General features: G+C 42.3%; 1 protein-coding gene across 1 annotated transcript in view; it reads left to right on the top strand.

The window, feature by feature from the left end:
* DNAH11 (dynein axonemal heavy chain 11) overlaps positions 1-21,562 on the top strand; it is a 277,792-nt gene that overhangs the window by 31,519 nt on the left and 224,711 nt on the right. Inside the window, exons 8-12 of the mRNA XM_037890566.2 lie at positions 3,047-3,214; positions 12,475-12,591; positions 18,599-18,736; positions 18,852-18,976; positions 20,982-21,177. Coding sequence (XP_037746494.1) covers positions 3,047-3,214; positions 12,475-12,591; positions 18,599-18,736; positions 18,852-18,976; positions 20,982-21,177 — 744 coding nt within the window. The remainder of the gene's footprint in view (positions 1-3,046; positions 3,215-12,474; positions 12,592-18,598; positions 18,737-18,851; positions 18,977-20,981; positions 21,178-21,562) is intronic.

Below are 21,562 nucleotides of genomic sequence, written 5' to 3'. Positions count from 1 at the left end.
GCGGGTACTCCAGTGACCAGATAAATGGCCTCGTAAAGGACTTAAAAAGGAGGTGCTGGTTAAAGGAACAGAACATGTTGGAGGGAGTTTAGGGCTCCTGTGATTGGTATGGCAGGGAGCCAAGCCCTCTTTCGTATAGCCCACCTTAACCATCCTACGAGGGCCGGGGGTGGGGGTGGGGGAGGGTAACGTCCAAGCCATGACAGGTTTCAGAGTAGCAGCCATGTTAGTCTGTATCCGCAAAAAGAAAAGGAGGACTTGTGGCACCGTAGAGACTAACAAATTTATTTGAGCATAAGCTTTCGTGAGCTACAGCTCATTTCATGGGATGCATTCAGTGGAAAATACAGTGGGGAGATTTATATACACAGAGAACATGAAACAATGGGTGTTACCATACACACTGTAATGAGAGTGATCAGGTAAGGTGAGCTATTACCAGCAGGAGAGCGCGGGGTGGGGGGAGGGAACCTTTGTGTAGTGATAATCAAGGTGGGCCACTTCCAGTAGTTGAAAAGAATGTTGTCTGGGGGACCTGGATGGAAAATGAAGGGGGCTGGTGGAAGTCCCGGGTGGTTATTTGAATGAACATGGAGTTGCCTGCTGCACTGTACACTTTTATCTGCTGGGTAGTCCCAGACACCTCTAATGATAAAATTGTGGCCTGATTAAATCCATATCAAGTGTCTCCTGTCCTCCTTTCGGTATACCCAGACAAACAAGTTTTCTTCTCTTCCTGAAGGGAGTTGGAAGTGTGTGTGACAGGTTTGGTCACAGAGACCCCCTTGGGACTGTCACCTGATGTGCTGAAACTACCTCTGAGCCCATAAAGGGAATAGGGATAGAAAAGTAATCAAAATAGATGAGAGTGAAGCCCAGAAGAAGCTAGAACAGCACAGGTTGCAAATTGCTAAGAAGGAAAGAGGTGCACAAAGACAGGTATCCTACAGGTGGAAGTTGGGATCCTGGTAGCTGCTGCTGTGAGAACAGACCCCACGGACTCTGTAGCTGGAAGCAAGCCCAACCTGAGTGAAGGGGGGAGGGGGGGGATTTTGTTGGCCAGTGAAGGGTCTGTCATAGCTGTGAGCCCACGACTGGATCAGGGTCACATTCCCTTTTGGGGGACACAGGTATGTCTTGCTCAGAGGGGAGCCCAGAGAGGAAGGTCCAGACGGAAGGTAAGGGGGAACAGGAGGGTCTGCCCACCTTTTGTAGGGAGGCTATTCCCCAGGAGGAGGGTGAAAGATCTGCATCTGAAATGCCAGACCCCTCACCTGTGGATCAGGTTTTAAGGGAAAACTGGGGGTCAGATCTCCTGGAGGGGAGAGTCGTCCCAGCTGACCTTTTGGGAACAGAGAGTAGGATGTCCAAGGGGATCTTACCAATCCAAATCACTCCATTAAAAGATGTTCCTGCTATGCTTGTAAGAAATAAAACTGTCTCTTCAAGGCAGGAGGAAGAAAAACTTCACAAGCGGGTAAAATCAACACAAAGAGATTCCAGAGGGAGGGGCCAAGTGCAGGCATGGTTGTAGTGCACCCTTTCCTTGCCGAAACCTCAAACACGTGCCTGAATTAAGAGCTTTCTCCAAAAAGGCAAGAGAATCTGTGTCTGAGCACCTACCATGGTACACAAAGGGATTGGAAAATGCAGTAGACACTGGGCAAGCCAGGCTATGTGAACAAAGTCTGTCCGTCATAAATTGGCTGTTAATCTTGTGTCTTTTTCTACTTCATCTATGGGTCAAGACAAAGAAGTTGATGCTAATGGTAAACCCTTTTAAAAATGTGTAATATACCTGATTTTTGGAAAAAACTTTTATACATGCTTGGGATGGTGACAAAACAGTCCCACAAGTGTGTTGCTTTTCAGCTTATACCTGGAAGCTTGGCATAGCAGCAAAACCATAACAGGCCTACACTGTTGTGTTGAAGGGGAAACTGAGGCACATCACCTCATGGCATTGGTGGCTAAATGCCAAGACACCTACACTTTAACAGTTATGGCTACCTGCATTCTGCTAGCAATACTACACTCCAACATGTTTTCAGGCACCCGGGGACCAGGAACCGCAAACCTTGCTAGGACACCCATGAATGACATCATATGGTTTAAAGGTACTGGGAGGGTGTGTAATGAGAGACAAACAGGTATTTTACATGTACTGCCTCCACCATGGACAGTGTCCAAAACTCTGGCAGTAAGTTCAGGATGAGGGTGTGATGTTGCACTCCATATGTTTTATGGAAATATGTTTATAAGTGTGAATATGATGTAACTGGAATATGCTTCATGCAAAAGGTCTCTTGTAAGGTGTCATTACAAAGCTTATGATCTACCGAGTGTGTTCATCATATTTGTTTGCATGCATTATTTCTATGTCTGGAGTCTCAAGCCATCACAGAAAAGGGGCTCAGAGGTACTTTCAGCACATCGGTGACAGTCCCAAGGGGGTCTCTGTGACCGAGCCCGTCACAGCGTGCATTTAATACATTATCAAACAGTTCCCTTAATCCTTCTGGGACACAAGATACTTATTTCCTTCACTTGAAATCAGAGAACATAGAAATTTAATTTAATTTGGCACAGACTAGAAGGTGACACTAGGTTCAGCCTTACTTCTCTGAATAAAATTTAAGTTTAACTTTCATGTTAATATTTTGTTGCGCATAATGACAAGAAATCAGTACGTTCTGCATGAAAGTGTTTAAGTTCCACTAATTCTTTCTACCTGGATGCTGATGAAATTAAAACAAATTTTACAGTTATATATTTGGATTGGATAATTTTAATTTGTTTCCACTTGAGTTCTAATCCTGTGCGTGACTCTCTGCGTGGATGAACCCTGTGTCTACATGGAGTCACTTGAGAATCTGGACCTTCCTTTTTTACATCCTGGTTACTCAAGGTGGTGCAGATTTTAACTCAGTTTTTTGTTTGTTGGTTTGGTCAAAACGCGTAAAACTAGGCAAAAATGTCTCAAATATGATGGTTTCCACTATTTTGTGTTAAGGTACATAGTTAATTATGTTTTTCACTGATTTAGGATATCTTTGTTATCATGTTGGAATTTCAAAAGCTGGAAAAGCTGGAGTTTGGTGGAGTCAAGGGCAAAACTTTGAGTGAACAAATCTACAGGATGAATGAAGAATTTATAGAGAGCTGTAAAGTTTTTAAGGAGAAAACATACGATCCTTCAGATTACAATAATATGGTAATGTTGTACTTTTCATATTGTTGTTTCTTAATTTTTTTCTTAATAGTTATGAAAAGATTTAGTGGTTGTGAAAGTGAAAAATTCATTTATTAGAGCCAGGCAGAATATAGGTAGGCATTATACAGATTTCCCACGCAACTTCACAAATGCACCCAGGACCTTACCACCATCACTTCTTGCTATTCTATACTTGTCTTCTCAAGAGCAGTTTTCTGTATGTTTTCTCCTAGCTGAATTCTTTGGAGGCTTTATGAGGTGCAAAAGTGTTGAAAAAGCTTCTATCAGGATCTTTTGAGGGTTTGAACGTTGGTCTTCAGAAAGAAAAAAAAAAAGGCTAATATACTAATCCACTTTGCCTCCTAGCAACCAATTAACCATTCTATTTAAAATAGTTTGACAGTCTTAGCTCTTAGATACCACTTAAAATTGTGTATTAAGACATACTTCATATTGACAGTTTTGACATGAGTTAGGCATGAGTAATGAATTGGAACTTCAGGTAGGTTCTATTGGGAAATTGCGGTAAGAGACTTGTAAAGCATGTGTGCTATGTAATGTCTTACAATATGGTAAATATTAGTGTAATATATTCATTAGTACAGTTTTAATACTTATTTTATATAGCATTACATTTCACATTATATAAATATATATTTTGATATTAAATATAGTATATTGTAGGATCATCTTTTTTTATCTGAAGATTGCAGTATTGACTCATTATTTATAATTAAATCTGGAAACCAAAATGCCACTTTTCGAGGATTCTGGCCCCTTTTTCAATGATTGCTTTCAAATAAAATTTGTATCCAATCAAGTTGTCTAGTGGGATCTGAAAGAATTAGAGGAATAGGGTTAAAAATAAATTCTCTTTTTTGTGCCCACACAAGGCACATATTTTCAGCTGCAATGTGCCAAATCTTGATATCCCATAATTTAAAATATTTGTTTGGTATGTTATGTTCACAGACAGAGTTTTAAGTGAGCCAGAATAGACATGGAATACCCAAGAGGAATGGCCTATCCAGATGAATAAGACTAAAACTCTTAATTTCATGTCTTTCTTTTTAAAGAAATATAAGGTGACCCAAATAGAAGCTTGGATTAGGCACTATTAATTGGCTTTTGCAAATTTCATAAAAAGATTTATTAGAAGAAGTGAATTTCTTTAGTTTAATTTATATTCTTATATATACATGGTATTCGGGCAGCTTTATTTGTGGTCTGTGGCCCAGATCTACAAAGACCTAGGTGTTGTGATGCTGAGTGTAGCAACACCTAACTTTTATACACCTTAAAAAAAATCACTGGAACAACAATGCGATCCACAAAGCCTGAGTTAGCCACTTACGCTCCCTATACAAGGAATAGGGAGAGAGAAGTGATTAAGAATGCAATCCACAAAAAACCACACTTGATGTGGCTCCATATTTAAACTAGCCCATGGGAGATGCTGATGAGAGGGTTGTGTATCTTAAGCCCCACCCCCTCACACTACTAGGTGCCTAACTCCAGGCTGCAGGCAGGTACCTATCTCTCCTAGCAATCCACAGCCAGCAGCTCCTCTCCCGGAGTCAGGTGGTTTAGAGGCCTAAGTCATTCGCTCCACACAAAATGGGCGTTGGCAGAGGAGGAGGTGGTGATGGTGCTGCCGCCACCCACCTTATGGCTTTTAGCCCAATGATTAGAGCACTCAGAGGGATTTGGAAGACCCAGGTACAATTCTCACATCTCTGCCCGGGGGAGAGAAATTATTTGAACACGGGGTCTCACCGACCTCTGAGGAGAATGAATTATGGGATAGTCTGATGCAGGGCTCCCTCAATCTCTCTTGTTGAAATTGTTCCACTGTGTATAAATACTTAACTAGCCATTGGGCCAGAGAAAGAGAGACTGAGAATGACTCTATAATCCTGTGGTTAGGGCACCAACCTGGGAGATGGGCATGGGCGGCAAGTATAATAGGACAGGGGAGGCAGACTCCCCTAGGGCCATCAGACCTCTGGTTGCAGGGTTTTGGGGAGCAGTTTTTGATTTATTATGCCCCATGTAGGTTCCAGGGTGGCTGAGGAGGCGGTATGTGCTATTCAGCTTCCCGGGTGAATCAGTAATCTCCTTAGGCTCCAGGGAGATTACTGATGAATGCAGAAAGCTGAATAGCACATACTGCCTCCTCAGCTGCCCCAGAACCTGTATGGGGCATATCAGAAGCTTCTTCTGGACCTGAAATGCTTTTTCCTGGGCGGCTTGGGATCTGGGGAGGGGAGTGCGGTGCGGTGTGGCTGCAACTGGCCTGGGACTCCTCCAGCCAAGTGTTCGGGGCTCTGGCTGTAGGGGGAGGGGACAGGTGGTCTCAGGGCTTTGGCCATGGGGGGCATGTAGGTGGAAGGGGTGGAGCCAGGGCTAGCCTCCCCGGAGGGGGGCTCCACCCGCTGCCCATGGAGATGGGACACCCTGGGTCCAGTTCTCCTGCTCCAGTGACTCTTTATCCATAGTGGCACAGGTTCAATGAGAGAGACTGAGGCAGCCCCCCATCAGAATCTTCCATGGTTAAATGGTTAGAGCACTCTTCTGAGTCATGTGGGAGAACCCTGTTCAAATCCTTTCCCCAGCTCAGGTAGAGAGGGGAATTGAACCTGGTCTCCCACATCCCAGCTGAGCGCTCTAACCACTGGGGTAAAAGTGATAAGCTGGGCGGGGTGGGGGGACGTGGTATCGCTGCTGCCACTACAAGATTTTTAATGGGACCCAATCCAGTAGGTGGCCTCTGAACACATCTATTAAATCAGGCCCTATTGGTGAGTTAGGCGCTCCCCTGCCTGTCTTCCCCTGGTTCCTGGATTGCGCTGGGGCTTAATGGGAGATAGGCATTGAGATGCCTAGAGTGAGGCAGCAGTGTACATGCCCAAAAGTAGAAACTTAGGTGCCCAGGGAACTTTTACCCTGAAAATTTAAGCACTGAGTGAGTTTAGGCACCTACAGGGTTAAGTGGCCGCTGAATGGGGACTCAGTAGCGTCTAAGTACCTTAGTGGATCAGAGCCTTTGTCAGTTTGATACAAATTGATAGATTCTGATTGCATGGTTCCACTCTGACCAAATGGCATTATGAGTTTCCATGTTTCTCTCTCCATGAAGCCAAATCAAGTGGGAAATCCTGGCCTTATTGAAGTCAATGGAAGTTTTACCATTGACTTCAATAGGGCCAGGATTTCACCACAAGTGTTATTAGTTTACAAGTTAAGAGGTTTTCTAACACCACCTCTGCAAACTCTACTTGCATTCTGAAAGTCAAAATAAGTTTTTCTTTCTCTTGGGTCTTCACCAATAATAAAAATTCTGCATGCCCAAATTATAACCTAGCTACATTTGTGTAACTCCTCTGTCTTCAGATTATGGCCATCATGACATCTGTTGCAACTCACTGCCTTCATTGTGTTTGTAGAGGTGCAAATGATTGGAATTTAGGTTTCCTTTATCCTCCTTGTGGGTGCTGCAGGGCTTTCAGCAGTAGAGCTCACTTGTTAATTATTTTTGTCACTAAAGTAAGCAGCTAGAACTCTGAATGCACACAGGGAGCACATCTTTTGGGTAAGGAGATGCCCTTTTTACAGACACTGTTTAGAACAGAACCAAATATTAAGATTATGCAAATGAATTTCATGTATGTATGTATGTATTAATAGAGTATGGAAGAAAATGAGGTACTACGAAGCATGATTTTTGCAAATATTTGAAATGTTTTAGGGTTTTTTTATTGTAAAAAAAAATGCAAAAATCATGCAGGTATAATCTGAAATTTATTAGGTTTTATTTTTCTAGCTTTTTTACTATATTAACATTCATAAGGCGAAAGCCTGAGTCTACTGAAATCAATGGAAGTTTTGCCATTGGCTTCAGCAGGATCAGGATTTCATCTGTAGTATGTATATTGCAAAATATACTGTTTATAAGAATAATGAAATCATTCTTACTAAACTTCAACTTAAATCTGATCGGGCTAAAATTCTGGCAAAATATTAGGACCAGATTCTAGCCCCATTAAGGCTACTTTGCACTGCATGAAAGCCTTAAAGCCATTCCAGAAAAAAGAGCTGGTTGTTATGACTCTCTCCTAGGCCTAAGGGATGGTGGTTTGAGAGAGCATGGGCATGGCTGGAACACTGCTGTGTTCTGACAATCCTTTGTATCCCCAGCATGGTACAGAGCCACCTTGCCCCTGACTCTGGTCTGTATGCAGTTTGCACTATCTAACCTTCAACTTGTATTTCCCTACCCCTTTAAAAATATTTATTGAATGCTCCCTGTATTAACAGGTATAAGAAATGTGATTAAACATTGAAGCTTCTTTTATAAAGGTTCTAAACCTTAATTAAAATACAGCTATTGTCACTTCTCACAAAATGGAGATTGCAAGTTGTTATAAGTTAATCAGTTGTTAAGGCATTGATTCCTTATTTAGTGACTATGCAAAGGCAGCATTCACAGTGTACCTCAAACACTCATTCTATATTTAAAGCCTATTGACTTTTCAGCTTAGTGCTAACTCAAGCGTATTCAAAAAGTATTAACTTTCTTTTTTTACGGTGAGTGTTCTTACTTTTGTAGGCAGCCTTAGTGTTGACTGAAGAGACAAAAAAGTAAGACCAAGCAGCAATTAGCTGTAATGTTGTTCTTGTCATCACTAAACCATTACGTTTATTCAGGTTTTCAGGAAATGTTTGCCTTTGGGTTTTGTAACGCTAACAAGAAGCTTTAATAAATAATAGCTGTCAGGGTAAAGCTACTGTGTGTGCAGAAGCTTCAAAGTTCATACTATTCATTGCACAATATATGAGCTATGTCAAGCTATTTCCTCACAAATGTTCTACATGCATCTCAATACACAGCATATTCCACATGGTTAGTTAATACAGTATATAAATTATTGGAAATTCAAAAACTTCTTCAAATGATCAGTTTTGTTGACATGATTCTGTTCTCAATCAAGACCAAAGAAAATCTTTGTTCTTGGAGCACAAATCTAGGCTACTTAATCTGATATAGGAATATGCCACATCTCCTTGGTAGAAACATATTTGAGTTTCTCTAATTGTCTAGATGTGGGATAATACATATAGTTCTCTTCCCCCATTTGTTTTCATCTCATTTGATTGTTGTGTGTTAAGACTATTTTCTATGTAGTATTTTTGGAGATTATAAAGAAAGAACTAAAAAGACAAGAAATGATTTTAAAACTTTTTTTTCTGAAGATGCCTGATTTTATTTAGCTGTCTATCTTGTGCACTGTCCCTTACCTTTTCTTATCCTTATTGCTTTATTTCCAGCAGCCATCAAAGATGCATTGCTGGACTTATACTTTCAGTGACCCTAGATAGCCAACGTTTGTGAGACTTAATTAATCTAATTAACATTTGTGTAAATCAATATTTTTAAATGTGTAAAAAAAATATACAACAAATGTAATTTTTATTGTGACTATGACCATATTTGAAGCTGCACGTGACTTAGAGAAAATCTTGCTAAAAAGATATTGACACTCCTGTCTCTGGGTTTCCATTCAGTGATAGCGTGAGCAGACATTAAGGCTCTTTTTCCTGTCCTGTGGTACCTTACAGAAGGTATCCAACTTGGAACATACTTAGGCACTATGATTGTGCAAATTAGTCTTTTGAGTCTGACAAGAATCATAGTAATTTTAGTTTTAAAAAATGGTGCTAGTGACAGTGCATTTGCCTAGGGTTTTTTTTTTTATTTATGATTGTGAGGTCAGTCTGCATAACTAGCCAGCCATAGATGAGGGCAAGCAATGGGGCTGCCTGCAGTGCTATAAGCTGCTAGAGCCTACTACTGGAATTTGGAGTGTTTGCCCCCAGTTGCTTGTTTTTAGTAGGTGCCAAGTTCTGCTTTGCTCAAGGCTAAGTTACACCAAAGGTCTGACAGATTGGCTTCTCAAAACTGGTATCACAGTCACATAGGGCCTCATCCTGCATCAGTGACGTTGATGGGAACTTTGCCATTGACTTCAGTGGGAGCACGCCCATAGTGACTTATTTTGTTGTAATAAAATCAAGAGGAAATATCTGCTTGGAGGGTGAGGTACATAGTGGAAAGAGAATCCTGTGCATGAACTCTTCTCCATGGGAGACACTCATACTTGTTCTTTAGCCAGCTGTGTTTTCAGCTGAATTACTTAGCCAGATGGGGAGTCCAAACCTACAAACAGTGCTCTGTGTAGAAAGAGCCTCAAGATATTAACCTAAACTTGAGCAATAATTAGTTAACTGTTATCTTTTAAATATTAAGGGAGTATTGTATTATAGAAAGATCTCCTGTAGAAAACAACAGTTATTCTGTTGCCTAATATACAGTAGGTGCTGATTCTCTGGTTATCTTAATTAAACATATAGTATCTTTGACTCTAACTCATTGCTTACTTAGTTGATTTGAAAGTTAGTGTATTTGAGTGGAAGTTTGATGCCCATATATCTCACTTTCTGATAACAAGTAGAGAGATAAGTTAGGCTTGTTAAAACTTGTTGGGAACCTCTATTTGACTGAAGGGCTAATGGTGTAGGAATGAAAGTAAGGAGTAATGTTAGTTGGCACACATTCAAGAAGAAAGTAGACATTTATCTCCTTACCACACCTGCCCAACAAAATATTATAGAACAGCTCGGTTTTCTTTTCAAATTTTTGTGCCATACATCCATGTATTTGGCTTACAATAACATCACAAGTCAGTACAAATAATGCAATTATTAACTTTTAATCCAATTCGATTTATACTGGGATTTCTTCATAAGAACTTAAAAGGATGCTGTCAAAATGTCAGAGAGAGAAAATTTTACTATTTATTTCTATGCCTTTAAAAAGTGCCTATCCAATAGTCCCTTGTACCGGCACATCAGTTTAAATATTACTTACAATATTTATAATAGAGACAGTCAGTCCAATCAACCTAGCTCCATATAGTTAGAGCACCAGAATAATCAAACAAATCCCCCATTCCCTCTCACATCCACCAGATGACCTGGAAAAGGGATGGGCTTTACATAATGCTTTGACATTAACAAATTAAGGTTACTTCAGACTGAGGTTGGTGGTGGAGTAAGGGGGTTAATTCAAAATTTGAGAGCAACTCAAGCAAAGTGTCCTGCCAGTAGCTCCTTCTCACCAGAGGGCTCTATCCTGAATGCCTCTGCTGGTCACAAGGGTAGAAGTACACCATGGAGTGAGAATCTGTCTTTCAAGTAAGCAGGTCCCAGTCCCTTGAATAGACTTTGTCAGATGCACTACTGTTACTTGTGAAAATTTTCTTCACATGTGCTTTAGAGTCCACCTTGTGGTGGAAAGAGAGAATGTTCATTTAACTGTGGCCTTTTTGTAACCTTTTTTTTTTTTTTAAGCAAAGAATACATCGTTGTAAAATAGAGGCTAGAAAAGCTTTTCTGAAAGCTTTTTACAAATACATAATCAACGTGGTTATCTCCAATTTGTCAAGAGTGTGACTAAAATGAAAAGTCTTGGGAACCGTTTGGCTGATGTGCAAATCTCCAGATTCAAATTTAGGATCCTTTGAGGCTTTTGCTGGGTTCATATGGAGATACATATACCAGATGCTATAGTGTACATTTCTGTAATTTGTGTGTTTGCCACTGTTTTCAGTGGACAGCATTATATCTGGTTATCTGGGGAACAGGAATTATGCTTATGGAACACATTCACAATAACATATGTAAAACAATAGAATTCACATCTTCATAACTTGAAATTTCCATTTTTTCCCTAAAAAAGAAGAGATCCTGGGTGATACCCCTTAATAAGCCAATCACACGTTGTCAAAAGACCCCACATTGCAGCAGTCCTTGAATTAAAGAAGGGTTGATGCTGCTCCCACTAGAGATTTCAATGTCAATCAGAATTTACCCAGGCCCCAATCATTGAAGGTATTTAGGCTCCGAACTTCCACTGAAATCAATGGATCTGGGCCCCAGTGATTAATCTCTGTTAGATATGTTGTTTGGAAGCATTTTCAGATTCTCATTCCCATATAAGTTAAGCATGCTGCCTTCACTGCACTTAATATCTCCCAGCATACATCCCTCAGTGTCAAAAATACAGATTGTAATTTATTTGGCCTCTTTTTTTTTTTTTTTTTCCTTTCCTCCCTCTTCCCAGGTTCTGATTGCCATAATTTTTGTCATCAAGTTTTCTACATGCTTTAGTGTTATTTATTGATGTTTCCATCCCATTCTTCTGCAAAATTGTTCTGTGAGTCTGGTCTTCTGTGAACCTGTTCCAGATGGATATAAACCAGGGGTGGGCAAACTGCGGCCTGTAAGCCAGATCCGGCCCACCAGCCATTTTAAGCTGGCTCTTGAGCTCCTGCTGGGGAGTGGGGTCTGAGGCTTGTCCCGCTCCGGCGTGCCAGCTGGGGAGCAGAGTCAGGTCCTGCTTCACACGGCTCTCGGAAGCAGTGGTGTGGCCCCCCTCCGACTCCTACATGCTCCAATGGCCCTCTACAGTGCTCCAATGAGAGCTGCAGGGGCGGTGCCCGCGGATGGGGCAGCATGCAAAGCCGCCTGGCCACGCCTCTGCGTAGGAGCCAAAGAAGGGACATGCCACTGCTTCCAGGAGCTGCTTGAGGTAAGCGTCACCTGGAGCCAGCACCCCTGAGCCTTTCCCCATGCGCCAGCCTTGATCCCCCCGCTCCTGCCCTCCGAACCCCACGATCCCAGTCCGGAGCACCCTCCTTCACCCCAAACCTGTCATCCCCAGCACCACCCCGAGCCCGCACCCTCAACTGGAGCCCTCAACCCCCTCCACCTCAGCCCAGAGCCCCCTTCCACATCCTGGACTTCTAATTTCTGACCCCACGCCAGAGCCCGCACCCCAAACCAGAGTCCTCACCTCCTCCTGCACCCCAACCCCAATTTTGTGAGCATTCATGGCCCGCCATACAGTTTCTATTCTCAGATGTGGCCCTTGGGCCAAAAAGTTTGTCCACTCCAGTATAAACAAACACACACATTTTATTTTAAATTCCTTTTCCATTTAAGGAGCGAGCAAACATTAAGACAACATGGTTGGTTCCAAGGATCTCAATAAATCAAATCATTGATAGCTTCAGTCTGTTTTGGAATCTTTATTGGTGTTTTTCTGGAAAGAGTTCTGATAGTTGTACTTCTTTTTAGTAGATTAAAAAATTCTTATAATACAAATTAAAATTTGGATTTTAAAAAAATATATTTTACAGGAATTTGAAGATCACTATGTTGAGTTTAAAGCAAAAATCCTGGATTTTGACAGACGTCTTGGGTCAATCCTTTGTGTAGGATTTCTTGACTGTTCTGGTTTAGAATCAGCATTCAAGGTCAGTTCTGAATGAACATAACTATAAATCAGTTCTTTGTTTAAAAGTCACCATGGTGCTAGATAATGGAGTTGAATATTTTTGACTTTTAATCCAGATGAAATATTACTGAGTCATATAAGTGGCTCAGTAATACTCACAAATACTAGATATAAAGTATTATAATAATACGTTCTCGAGTGCAATTCATCTTTAGCAGGTTATTCTAGGACATCTCTAATCAAGTTGAAAGTTGGAGACTAAGGACGGTCGGCTCCTGTTGAAGTCAGTGGGAGTTTGTGAATGACTTCAGTGTGAGCAGGATCAGCTCTAATATTTTTAATACTACAGACATTTTAAATAAAGTTATGAATGCAAGTCCCTTCCAGACATTGAGCTACTGTTAAGGCCTGATCCAAAGTCCACTGAAGTCAATGGAAAGGTCCCCATTTCAATGGGCTCTGGATCAGGCTTTTGTCCCCCTAGTCCAAAAAGCACTTAAGTGTTTTATTTTTAAGTATATGAGTAGTTCCATTGGGCTCAATCCTGCAAGGTGCTGAGAGCCTCCTGACCTGAGGCAGAGGTGATGTACTGGGGAGGGGGCATGCAGGATCACATGCCTCCCCACATTTCTGCCTTCCATTTCCAGCACTTGCAAGGCGGAGCCACTGCAGTGCAGGAGGCTCAGCAACGTCCCGGGGATCTCCATGGAGGGACTGTCCATGCCAGGCCATTGGAGCAGGTGGTGGCAGCAGGAGGGACAGGGTTGTTGCCGGCACCCAGAAGTGGGAGCAGGGCTGGGGGGGAACCAGCAGATCCCATCCCTACCTTCCCTGAACCAGCCATGGGTGCTGGGCTCCACAGGGGCTTCAGTGGATGGAGAAGCCTAGAGGATAGAGAAGTCCTGCACACCCTGGGGCCAAAGCACAGGCCTACCAGGGCAGGAGAGGGGTGAAGAGGGCTTGAAACCATTGCCTGGGGGACTGCTGCAAAGCCTGTGAGTTTGGGGCAGGAATGGACTGGAAATCGCTTCTCCCTGCTCCACTCCAGCACTTACCTGAGGAGCAAAGAGGCTCCCCTGTGTCTGTCTGTGCTGCATGGGGATCCGGGAAGCTTTGGCACATGCAGGGCTCAGCTCCTTTTGGGCTGTGCTGGAGGGCTTTCCTGGGGCCCTGGCCCAGCCAGAGGCGGTGAGGGAGGAAGGAGCCTGCCGGGCAGGCTGCATGTGTGCTGAGCGCTCCTGCCAGGGGCTGGTTCTCTGCACAGTGCTGGGAGCAGCAGGTGCTCCACCGGGGGTATATGGAGCAGCAGCACGGGTTGGGGGCTGAAAGGGCAAAGCAGGGAGGGGACAGTGAGAGGGGAGGCAGAGAGAGAAGGAGAGCATGCAAAGGGCGATGGTGGGCAGCAGAGGCGACGTGTGGGGTGGTGAGGAGCCCCCCAGAACCTTTAAATTGTGCCCCCCTCTCTTTCAACGGTTACCTGTCGTCTCTGCCTGAGTGGGAGTTTGGATCATCTAGCACTTCCCAGAAGCCCTCAGCCCCTTGGGGAAGTCCACTCATAGAAAATTACTTTTCTCATTGTTTATAATCTTTTGTGAAGTAACCTTTTCTGGTATTCGTATATATAAGTACTTTTTAAAACATACCCACTATGCTTAGCTTATTTATCTGTTTTTTGTGGCAGTAGATTTTCTGTGACTGGCATGTTTAGTACTATAGGTGGAAATTCGCAAGCTCCCAATTAATGTTTTGTGTGTTCTGTGCATTGCATGCAGAGGGTGAAAGCGAAATAATCTCAAATGAAAAATAGTTCTATGATTTTTTCACTTTGTCACTAAAACCTGCTGCTTTATCCAGCCTTTGAAGAACTATTTGTTTGCCTTTGGATTTTGTAATGTTAAACATAAGGTACAGAAAACAATAACTGTCAGGACAAAGTCAATACTGTGATTTGTTAGTCAGGTAGTAGCTATACACCATGTAGATTACACTCAAATTGTGTCAAGGTAGGTCTTGTAAACTGTTTAATAATGCACAGTGTGTCTAGGACAATTGTAGTTAATATTCAACTAAATAATTGCATTTTTCTTAGGTTGCCACCTTGGATGCAGTTGAATGTATGCTTTGTTGTAATTCTTTCTCTCCTTTTTAAAGTTATGCTATTTCTTCCAATGAATTTGGATGCGCTGAGCAGGGTTAAGACGCAAGGTAGTTTTAAAAATTCAGTTAATGAGTAATTTATGGACTTGAGATCTGTTTAACCTTTAAATACTCCAGGCATAGCATATGCCATGAAAACTGAATCTCATACATTCTTCATAGAATGTAGCTGTTTTTCCTGCTTCTGGATTGTCAAATAGTAGACTTTGTTTTAGAAAGGCATTCACCTACATAAAAACAGCCATACTGGGTCAGAACAAAGGTCCATCAAGCCCAGTATCCTGTCTTCCGACAGTGGCCAATGCCAGGTACTTGAGAGGGCGTGAACAGAACAGGTAATCATCAAGTGATCCATCCCGTCACTGATTCCTAGCTTCTGGCAAAACTGAGGCTAGGGACACCATCTCTGCCCATCCTGGCTAATAGCCATTGATGGACCTATCCTCCATGAACTTATCTAGTTCTTTTTGAACCGTTATAGTTTTGGCCTTCACAACATCCTCTGGCAAGGAGTTCTACAGGTTGACTATGCCTGGTGTGAAGAAGTATTTCCTTTTGTTTGTTTTAAACCTGCTGCCTATTAATTTCATTTGGTGACCTCTAGTTCTTGTGTTATGAGGAGTAAATAACACCTCCTTTTTTACTTTCTCCACACTAGTCGTGAATTTATAGACCTTTATCATATCCCCCCTTAGTCATCTCTTTTTCAGGCTGAAAAGTCCCAGTCTTTTAAATCTTTCCTCATGCAGAAGCTGTTCCATATCCCTAATAATTTTTGTTGCTCTTTTCTGTATCTTTTCCAATTCAATATATCTTTTTTTTGAGATGGGGCGACCACATCTGCTCGCAGTATTCAAGATGTGGGTGTACCATGGATTTATATAGAGGCAATATGATATTTTCTGTCTTATTATCTATCCCTTTCTTAATGATTCTCAACATTCTGTTAGCATTTTTGACTGCTGCTGCACAGTGAGTGGATGTTTTCAGAGAACCATCCACCACGACTCCAAGATCTGTTTCTTGAGTGGTAACAGTTAATTTAGACCCCATCATTTTATACGTATAGTTGGGATTGGGATGTTCATCTATGTGCCTTTATCAACAATGAATTTCATCTGTCATTTTGTTGCCGAGTCACCCAGTTTTGTGAGATCCCTTTGTAACTCTTCGCAGTCTGCTTTGGACTTACGAAACTACTCAATTTAGTTATCTGCAAATTTTCATCTGCAAATTTTGCCACCTCACTGTTTTTATCCCCTTTTCCAGATCGTTTATGAATATGTTGAATAGTACTGGTCCCAGTACAGTCCCCTGGGGGACACTACTATTTACCTCTCTCCATTCTGAAAACTAGCCATTTATTTCTACCCTTTCTTTCCTATCTTTTAACCAGTTACCAATCCATGAGAGGACCTTCCCTCTTATCTCATGACAGCTTACTTTGCTTAAGAGCCTTTGATGAGGGACCTTGTGAAAGGGTTTCTGAAAATCTATGTACACTATATCCACTGGATCACTTTTGTCAACATGATTGTTGACCCCCTGAAAGAATTCTAGTAGATTGGTGAGGCATGATTTCCTCGTGTTGATTCTTCCCCAACAAATCATGTTCATCAATGTGTCTGATAATTCTGTTTTTTACTATAGTTTCAACCAGTTTGCCCGATACTGAAGTTAGGCATACTCACTTGTAATTGCCAAGATCACCTCTGGAGCCTTTTTAAAAAATTGGCATCACATTAGCTATCCTCCAGTCATCTGGTACAGAAGCTGATTTAAATGATAGGTTACATACCACAGTTAGTAGTTCTGAAGAAACTCAAATGTGAAATTGAAGAACTCTTGTGTGAATACCATCTGGCCTTGGTAACTTATTACTGTTTAGTTCAGGGGTGGGCAAACTATGGCCTGCCCGCTGGGTCTGGCCCATCTGCCATTTTAATCCAGCCCTTGAGCTCCCACTGGGGAGCAGGGTTGGGGGCCACTCCATGCGGCTCCCGGAAGCAGTGGCATGGCCTCCCTCTGGCTCCTATGCGTAGGGGCAGCCAAGGGGCTCTGCTCTGCATGCTGCCCCTGCCCCAAGCACTGCCCCTGCAGGGAGCCACGGCCAATGGGAGCTGCAGTGGCGGTGCCTCCAGATAGGGTAGTGTGCAGAGCCGCCTGGCCGTGTCTCCACATAGGAGCTAGAGAAGGGACGTGCCCAGTGCCGCCCAGAGGATTCAGAGGTCATGGGGCAAAGCAATTTCGGGGGCCCCTTCCATAAAAAAAAGTTGCAATACTGTAGTATATTTCCCCAGGGCCTGGGGCAAATTGCCCCACCTGCCCCCCCTCTGGGTGGCTCTGGACATGCCACTGCTTCCAGGAGCTGCTTGAGGTAAGCGCCGCCCAGACCCTGCACCCCTGAGCCTCCCCCGGCACCCCAACCCCCTGCCCCAGCACTGATCCCCCTCCCACCCTCCAAACCCCTTGATCTCAGCCTGGAGCACCCTCCTGCACCCCTCATCCCCAGCCCCACCCCAGAGCCCGCACTCCCAATCGGTGCCTGCACCCCTTCCCGCACCCCAACCCCCTGCCCCAGCTCTGATCCCACCTTCCAAACCCCTTGGTCCCAGCCTGGAGTACCCTCCTACACCCCAAATTCCTCAGCCCCACCCCAGAGCCTGCACCCCCGCCCGGAGTCCCCTCCCACACCTTGAACTCCTCATTTCTGGCACCACCCCGGATCCGGCACCCCCAATCAGAGCCTGTACCCCAACCCCAATTTTGTGAGCATTCATGGCCCACCCTACGATTTGTATTCCCAGATGTGGCCCTTGGGCCAAAAAGTTTGCCCACCCCAGGTTAGTTTATCAATTTGTTCCAAAAACTCCTATAATGACACCTTAATCCGGGACCGTTCCTCAGATTTGTCAACTAAAAAGAATGGCTCAGGTTTGGGACTCTCCCTCACATCTTCAGCCATGAAGACTGATGCAAACAATTCATTTAATTTCTCTGCAATGGCCTTATTGTCCTTAAGTGTTCCTTTAATATCTCAATCTTCCAGTGGCCCCACTGGTTGTTTAGCAGGCTTCCTGCTTCTGATATACTTTTTTTTTTTTGCTATTTCTTTGGAGTTTTTGGCTAGCTGTTCTTCAACTTCTTTTTTGGCCTTCCTACTTATATTTTTACACTTCAGTTGCCAGAGTTTATATTCCTTTCTATTTTCCTCAGTAGGATTTAACTTCCACTTTTTAAAGAGTGTCTTTTTGCCTCTCACTGCTTCTTTTACTTTGTTGTTTAGCCACGATGGCACTTTGTTGGTTCTCTTACTATGTATTTTTAAAATTTGGGATGTACATTTAAGTTGAGCCTCTATTATGGTGTCTTTCAAAAGTTTCCATGCAGTTTGCAGGGAACCTATAAACTACATGTTTAGATGAACTAGTGGGATCACATTAGATCAGGAGACCAGTGTCTCACTGGGAAAGGAGGAAGATCTCTGGACAGTGAGAAAATGGAAGAGAGAAGATCTCAGAAAGATCAGAGCAGTCTGCAGGCTGAATGCAGAGCAGTCTGCCCATCTTCATCTGAATTTGAAAATCCCAGCCCCATGGTTTTAAGTGACATAAATTAAACATTCACACCCGAAGCCTTTTGCAGTACACTCGTTTAGTACAATTTAATAGCATATTGGCAAATATATAGGGACAGATTCTCAACTGGTGCAAACTGGGGGTCTAGCTCCATAAAGATTTGGCTCACACGCTTCAGGAATGCTATTTTTGATGTGAGATTTTCAGTGTGAAATAAGACTAAAAAGGTACTTTTAATACAAATTTGAAGTATTATAAATGATGGAATCTGACACACTTTAATTTTTATAGCTTTTAGCCATCTTTGGCTATTTTCTAGAGAAACCTGTTATCATGGAGATTTTTAGCCCAAATTACAACATCTTACTGCAAATGTTTGATGAAGAGCTGAACAATTGCAGACACTTGTATGAAGAGCACATTAGGCAGGTATGTAGCAAAGCAAAAATAAAAGCAATATTTTCCTGGTTTTTGTTAGGTGTAGCCAATGAACTCTTAATTCATAATTGCTTGTATACTCATTTTGTTATATTAATGCTTGCAGGTGGAAGAGGGGAATGAAATAATAAACAAAAATATGCCATTTACTTCAGGAAACCTTAAATGGTCCAAAGCACTTCGAGAACGAATACAGACATTCTGGTCAAACCTCTCATATCTGTCTCACCAGTGAGTGTTCACACTCAGTTATTTATGACTGTAGCATTAACAGCCCTAGAACATGGCATTGCCAATTATTGGTGAAAAAGAGTAATTTGTAAGGGTTGTCCATCTCTCTCCCAGGAATCTACCAAATATGCATTGCTTACATAGTATGATTTTTCAGATTTGTAGATATTGTCTTAAGGTAAAGGGACCTCATGGCTTTAGCAATTTACTTCATATTATTTTTTCACTGTAATATCAAGATTTGAGAGATGGAGACATTTTGTTATCAGACTGGAATTGACAAGAACTCAAAACATAACTATTGTAAAAAAAAAAAAATCAAAAAAAAATCTGTATTTGTAGATGAAATTTTAATGGCTTCACATACAATTTTATTATTTATTTTTATTATAGCACTTGAGAGCCCCAGTCATGCACCAGGATCTACTTTTAAAGGAGGCATCTAAATTACGCGATAATCTTGTGTGCCATTTTAATGTAAATGTTTTTCTATGTGCATAATCTTTGATGTTAAAACAAAAATAGCATGTATATGAAATGTTGGGCACAGTTTTAGAGACTGTATTGTGGCCCCTTTTGCAACTGTGGCACTTTTTAGTTTAGTTCCTTGTTTGCGCATTAGAATTGTTGATGTCAATACAAGTTGAGGAACAGTTTTAGGTTCTGCAAAATGAACCACACATATAGAACTTTTAGCCAGTGCAGCTCTCTTTGCAGGTTTGGGGCCCTCAGTAGTAAGTGCTGATACACACAGAGTGAACTCCTCTTATGGGTATCCTGTACAACCTCAGAATTGCTTTTTAATCTTTGTAAAAAGTGTTGTCTGATGGGTGAATCACAAACAAAACAAAGCTGAGAACATCTTTGCTTTTGAGACAACACTAACTTGTACTCTGTTTAAGCAAAAACTTTATTCTACATGGGTAAAGCTTTCAAAAGTGCCTAAATGGGACTTCGGGGTGTTCAGAACCCACACTGGGACTAAGGAACAGACTCTGCCCCACCACACCTGCAGAGCCTGCTGCAGCAGGAGCTTTAAAGGGAGCCAGATAGCTCAGAAGGAAGGCAGACCAGATAAGAAGGACAGACCTGTCTTGAGAGCTCTCGCGCAACGGCACAGCAGAGGCCCTTACTGCAAAGAGGGGCCTTAGGAGAGGGTCCAGGCAGGAGACCCAGGAGAGAGGTAGCTAGGAGGTTTCTCTCTTGGGCTAAGGACTGAAAGAAGCTTGGGAGATGGAGTCCTGAATTGGGAGCCTGACGGAGTCAGGTGCTAATCAGGGACTGCAGCAGAGTGTGCTAGCCCCCAGGTGGGCAGTGGGGGGGGGGCACAATTCATGACCTTGGTCCAGTATGTAGCTGGGGCTAGCCTGCAAGGAATGAGGCTATCAGCTGGGCTGAAGATTCTGTTTTTGCTATTTTCTGTTAGATTTTAAGAACTTTGAGGCCTGTGGGAGGCAAGTGGTAGGAGGTAGGCGTGGTGGTGCCTAAACGCTAGGCAGCACCATCGGTAAGCCCAGCCCCTGTGACAGGGCTTAAGTCACTTAGGATACAAAAATTTAAAACAACCTATCTCTTCAGTTCCAATATATACTTCTTAATATGAGGCAACACCATGGATTGAGTGTTCCACTAAGGAAAAATATATGTACTTCAATAGTGAAACAGAAACCAGCACTGTTCTGAGATCAGTGTGGGACAGCCTTTTGGAATTATTGGGAAATAGGTACAACCACTGAGGAAGGCGAGGGAGCATGCGCTTTCCCTTCCACACAGCTTTTTTTATTGTCCTCAGTGAGGCTGTTAGGTCTAATGCATTCTCATTCTTGGTCTCCGTTCAACTTTTTATGTGGTTTGGCTGATGAGACCAGAATTAAGAAAATATTTAGAAACAGAGGACATTCTCTAAATTTTTACAATGTCAGAGGGGAGACTTTTGCATCTAAATTTATTTGGCAATGTTATTGTTAATGAATAAAATGGACTGAGTGATTTGTTTCTCTCCCAGAATCCTGGAAGGTCCTGAGATGGCTTTAGTTTATCAGAAATATATAGAGATGTTGACTTTAATTGACCAGTATGAAGAGCAGATCTACTGTGAATGGAAATCTCAGGTGGATGAAGTTTGTCAATTTAATTTAGATCAACCACTAATTAAACGCAATCCTGAAAATGGTCTCCTAAGTGTGAATTTTGACTCTAAGGTACGATATAAAGCATTACAGTTAAATGTGTGTTGTCCAGTGCTCTTTCCCCGTGAATTAGAAATGTTGACAGAAATATAAATCAGGAATATTCCTAAAGTGAAATTAATATTTCAGTATATGATTAAATCATAATGCTTGGGGAAAGTGCCTTTGTTTTATGCTACAGTTCCTGTGATTGTTTATATTATTGTCTTCGTTTTTCAGTTGGAAAATATGGTTGCCCTGTGCCAGCACTGGAGAGAATTTTCACCTTCAGAAATAAAGAAGGCGGTTGTAGTACTGAATGCTTTCTCTAGGGACAGCTGGAGGATAATAATAATAGTTGGCAGTTACCGTACAGTATATAGCACTTTTAGATTGCTAAACTCTGCCCGACCTCACC

Source organism: Chelonia mydas, chromosome 2 (genome assembly GCF_015237465.2).
Source record: "Chelonia mydas isolate rCheMyd1 chromosome 2, rCheMyd1.pri.v2, whole genome shotgun sequence".
NCBI lineage: Eukaryota > Metazoa > Chordata > Testudines > Cheloniidae > Chelonia > Chelonia mydas.
This window is presented reverse-complemented; position numbering and strand designations above follow the sequence as displayed.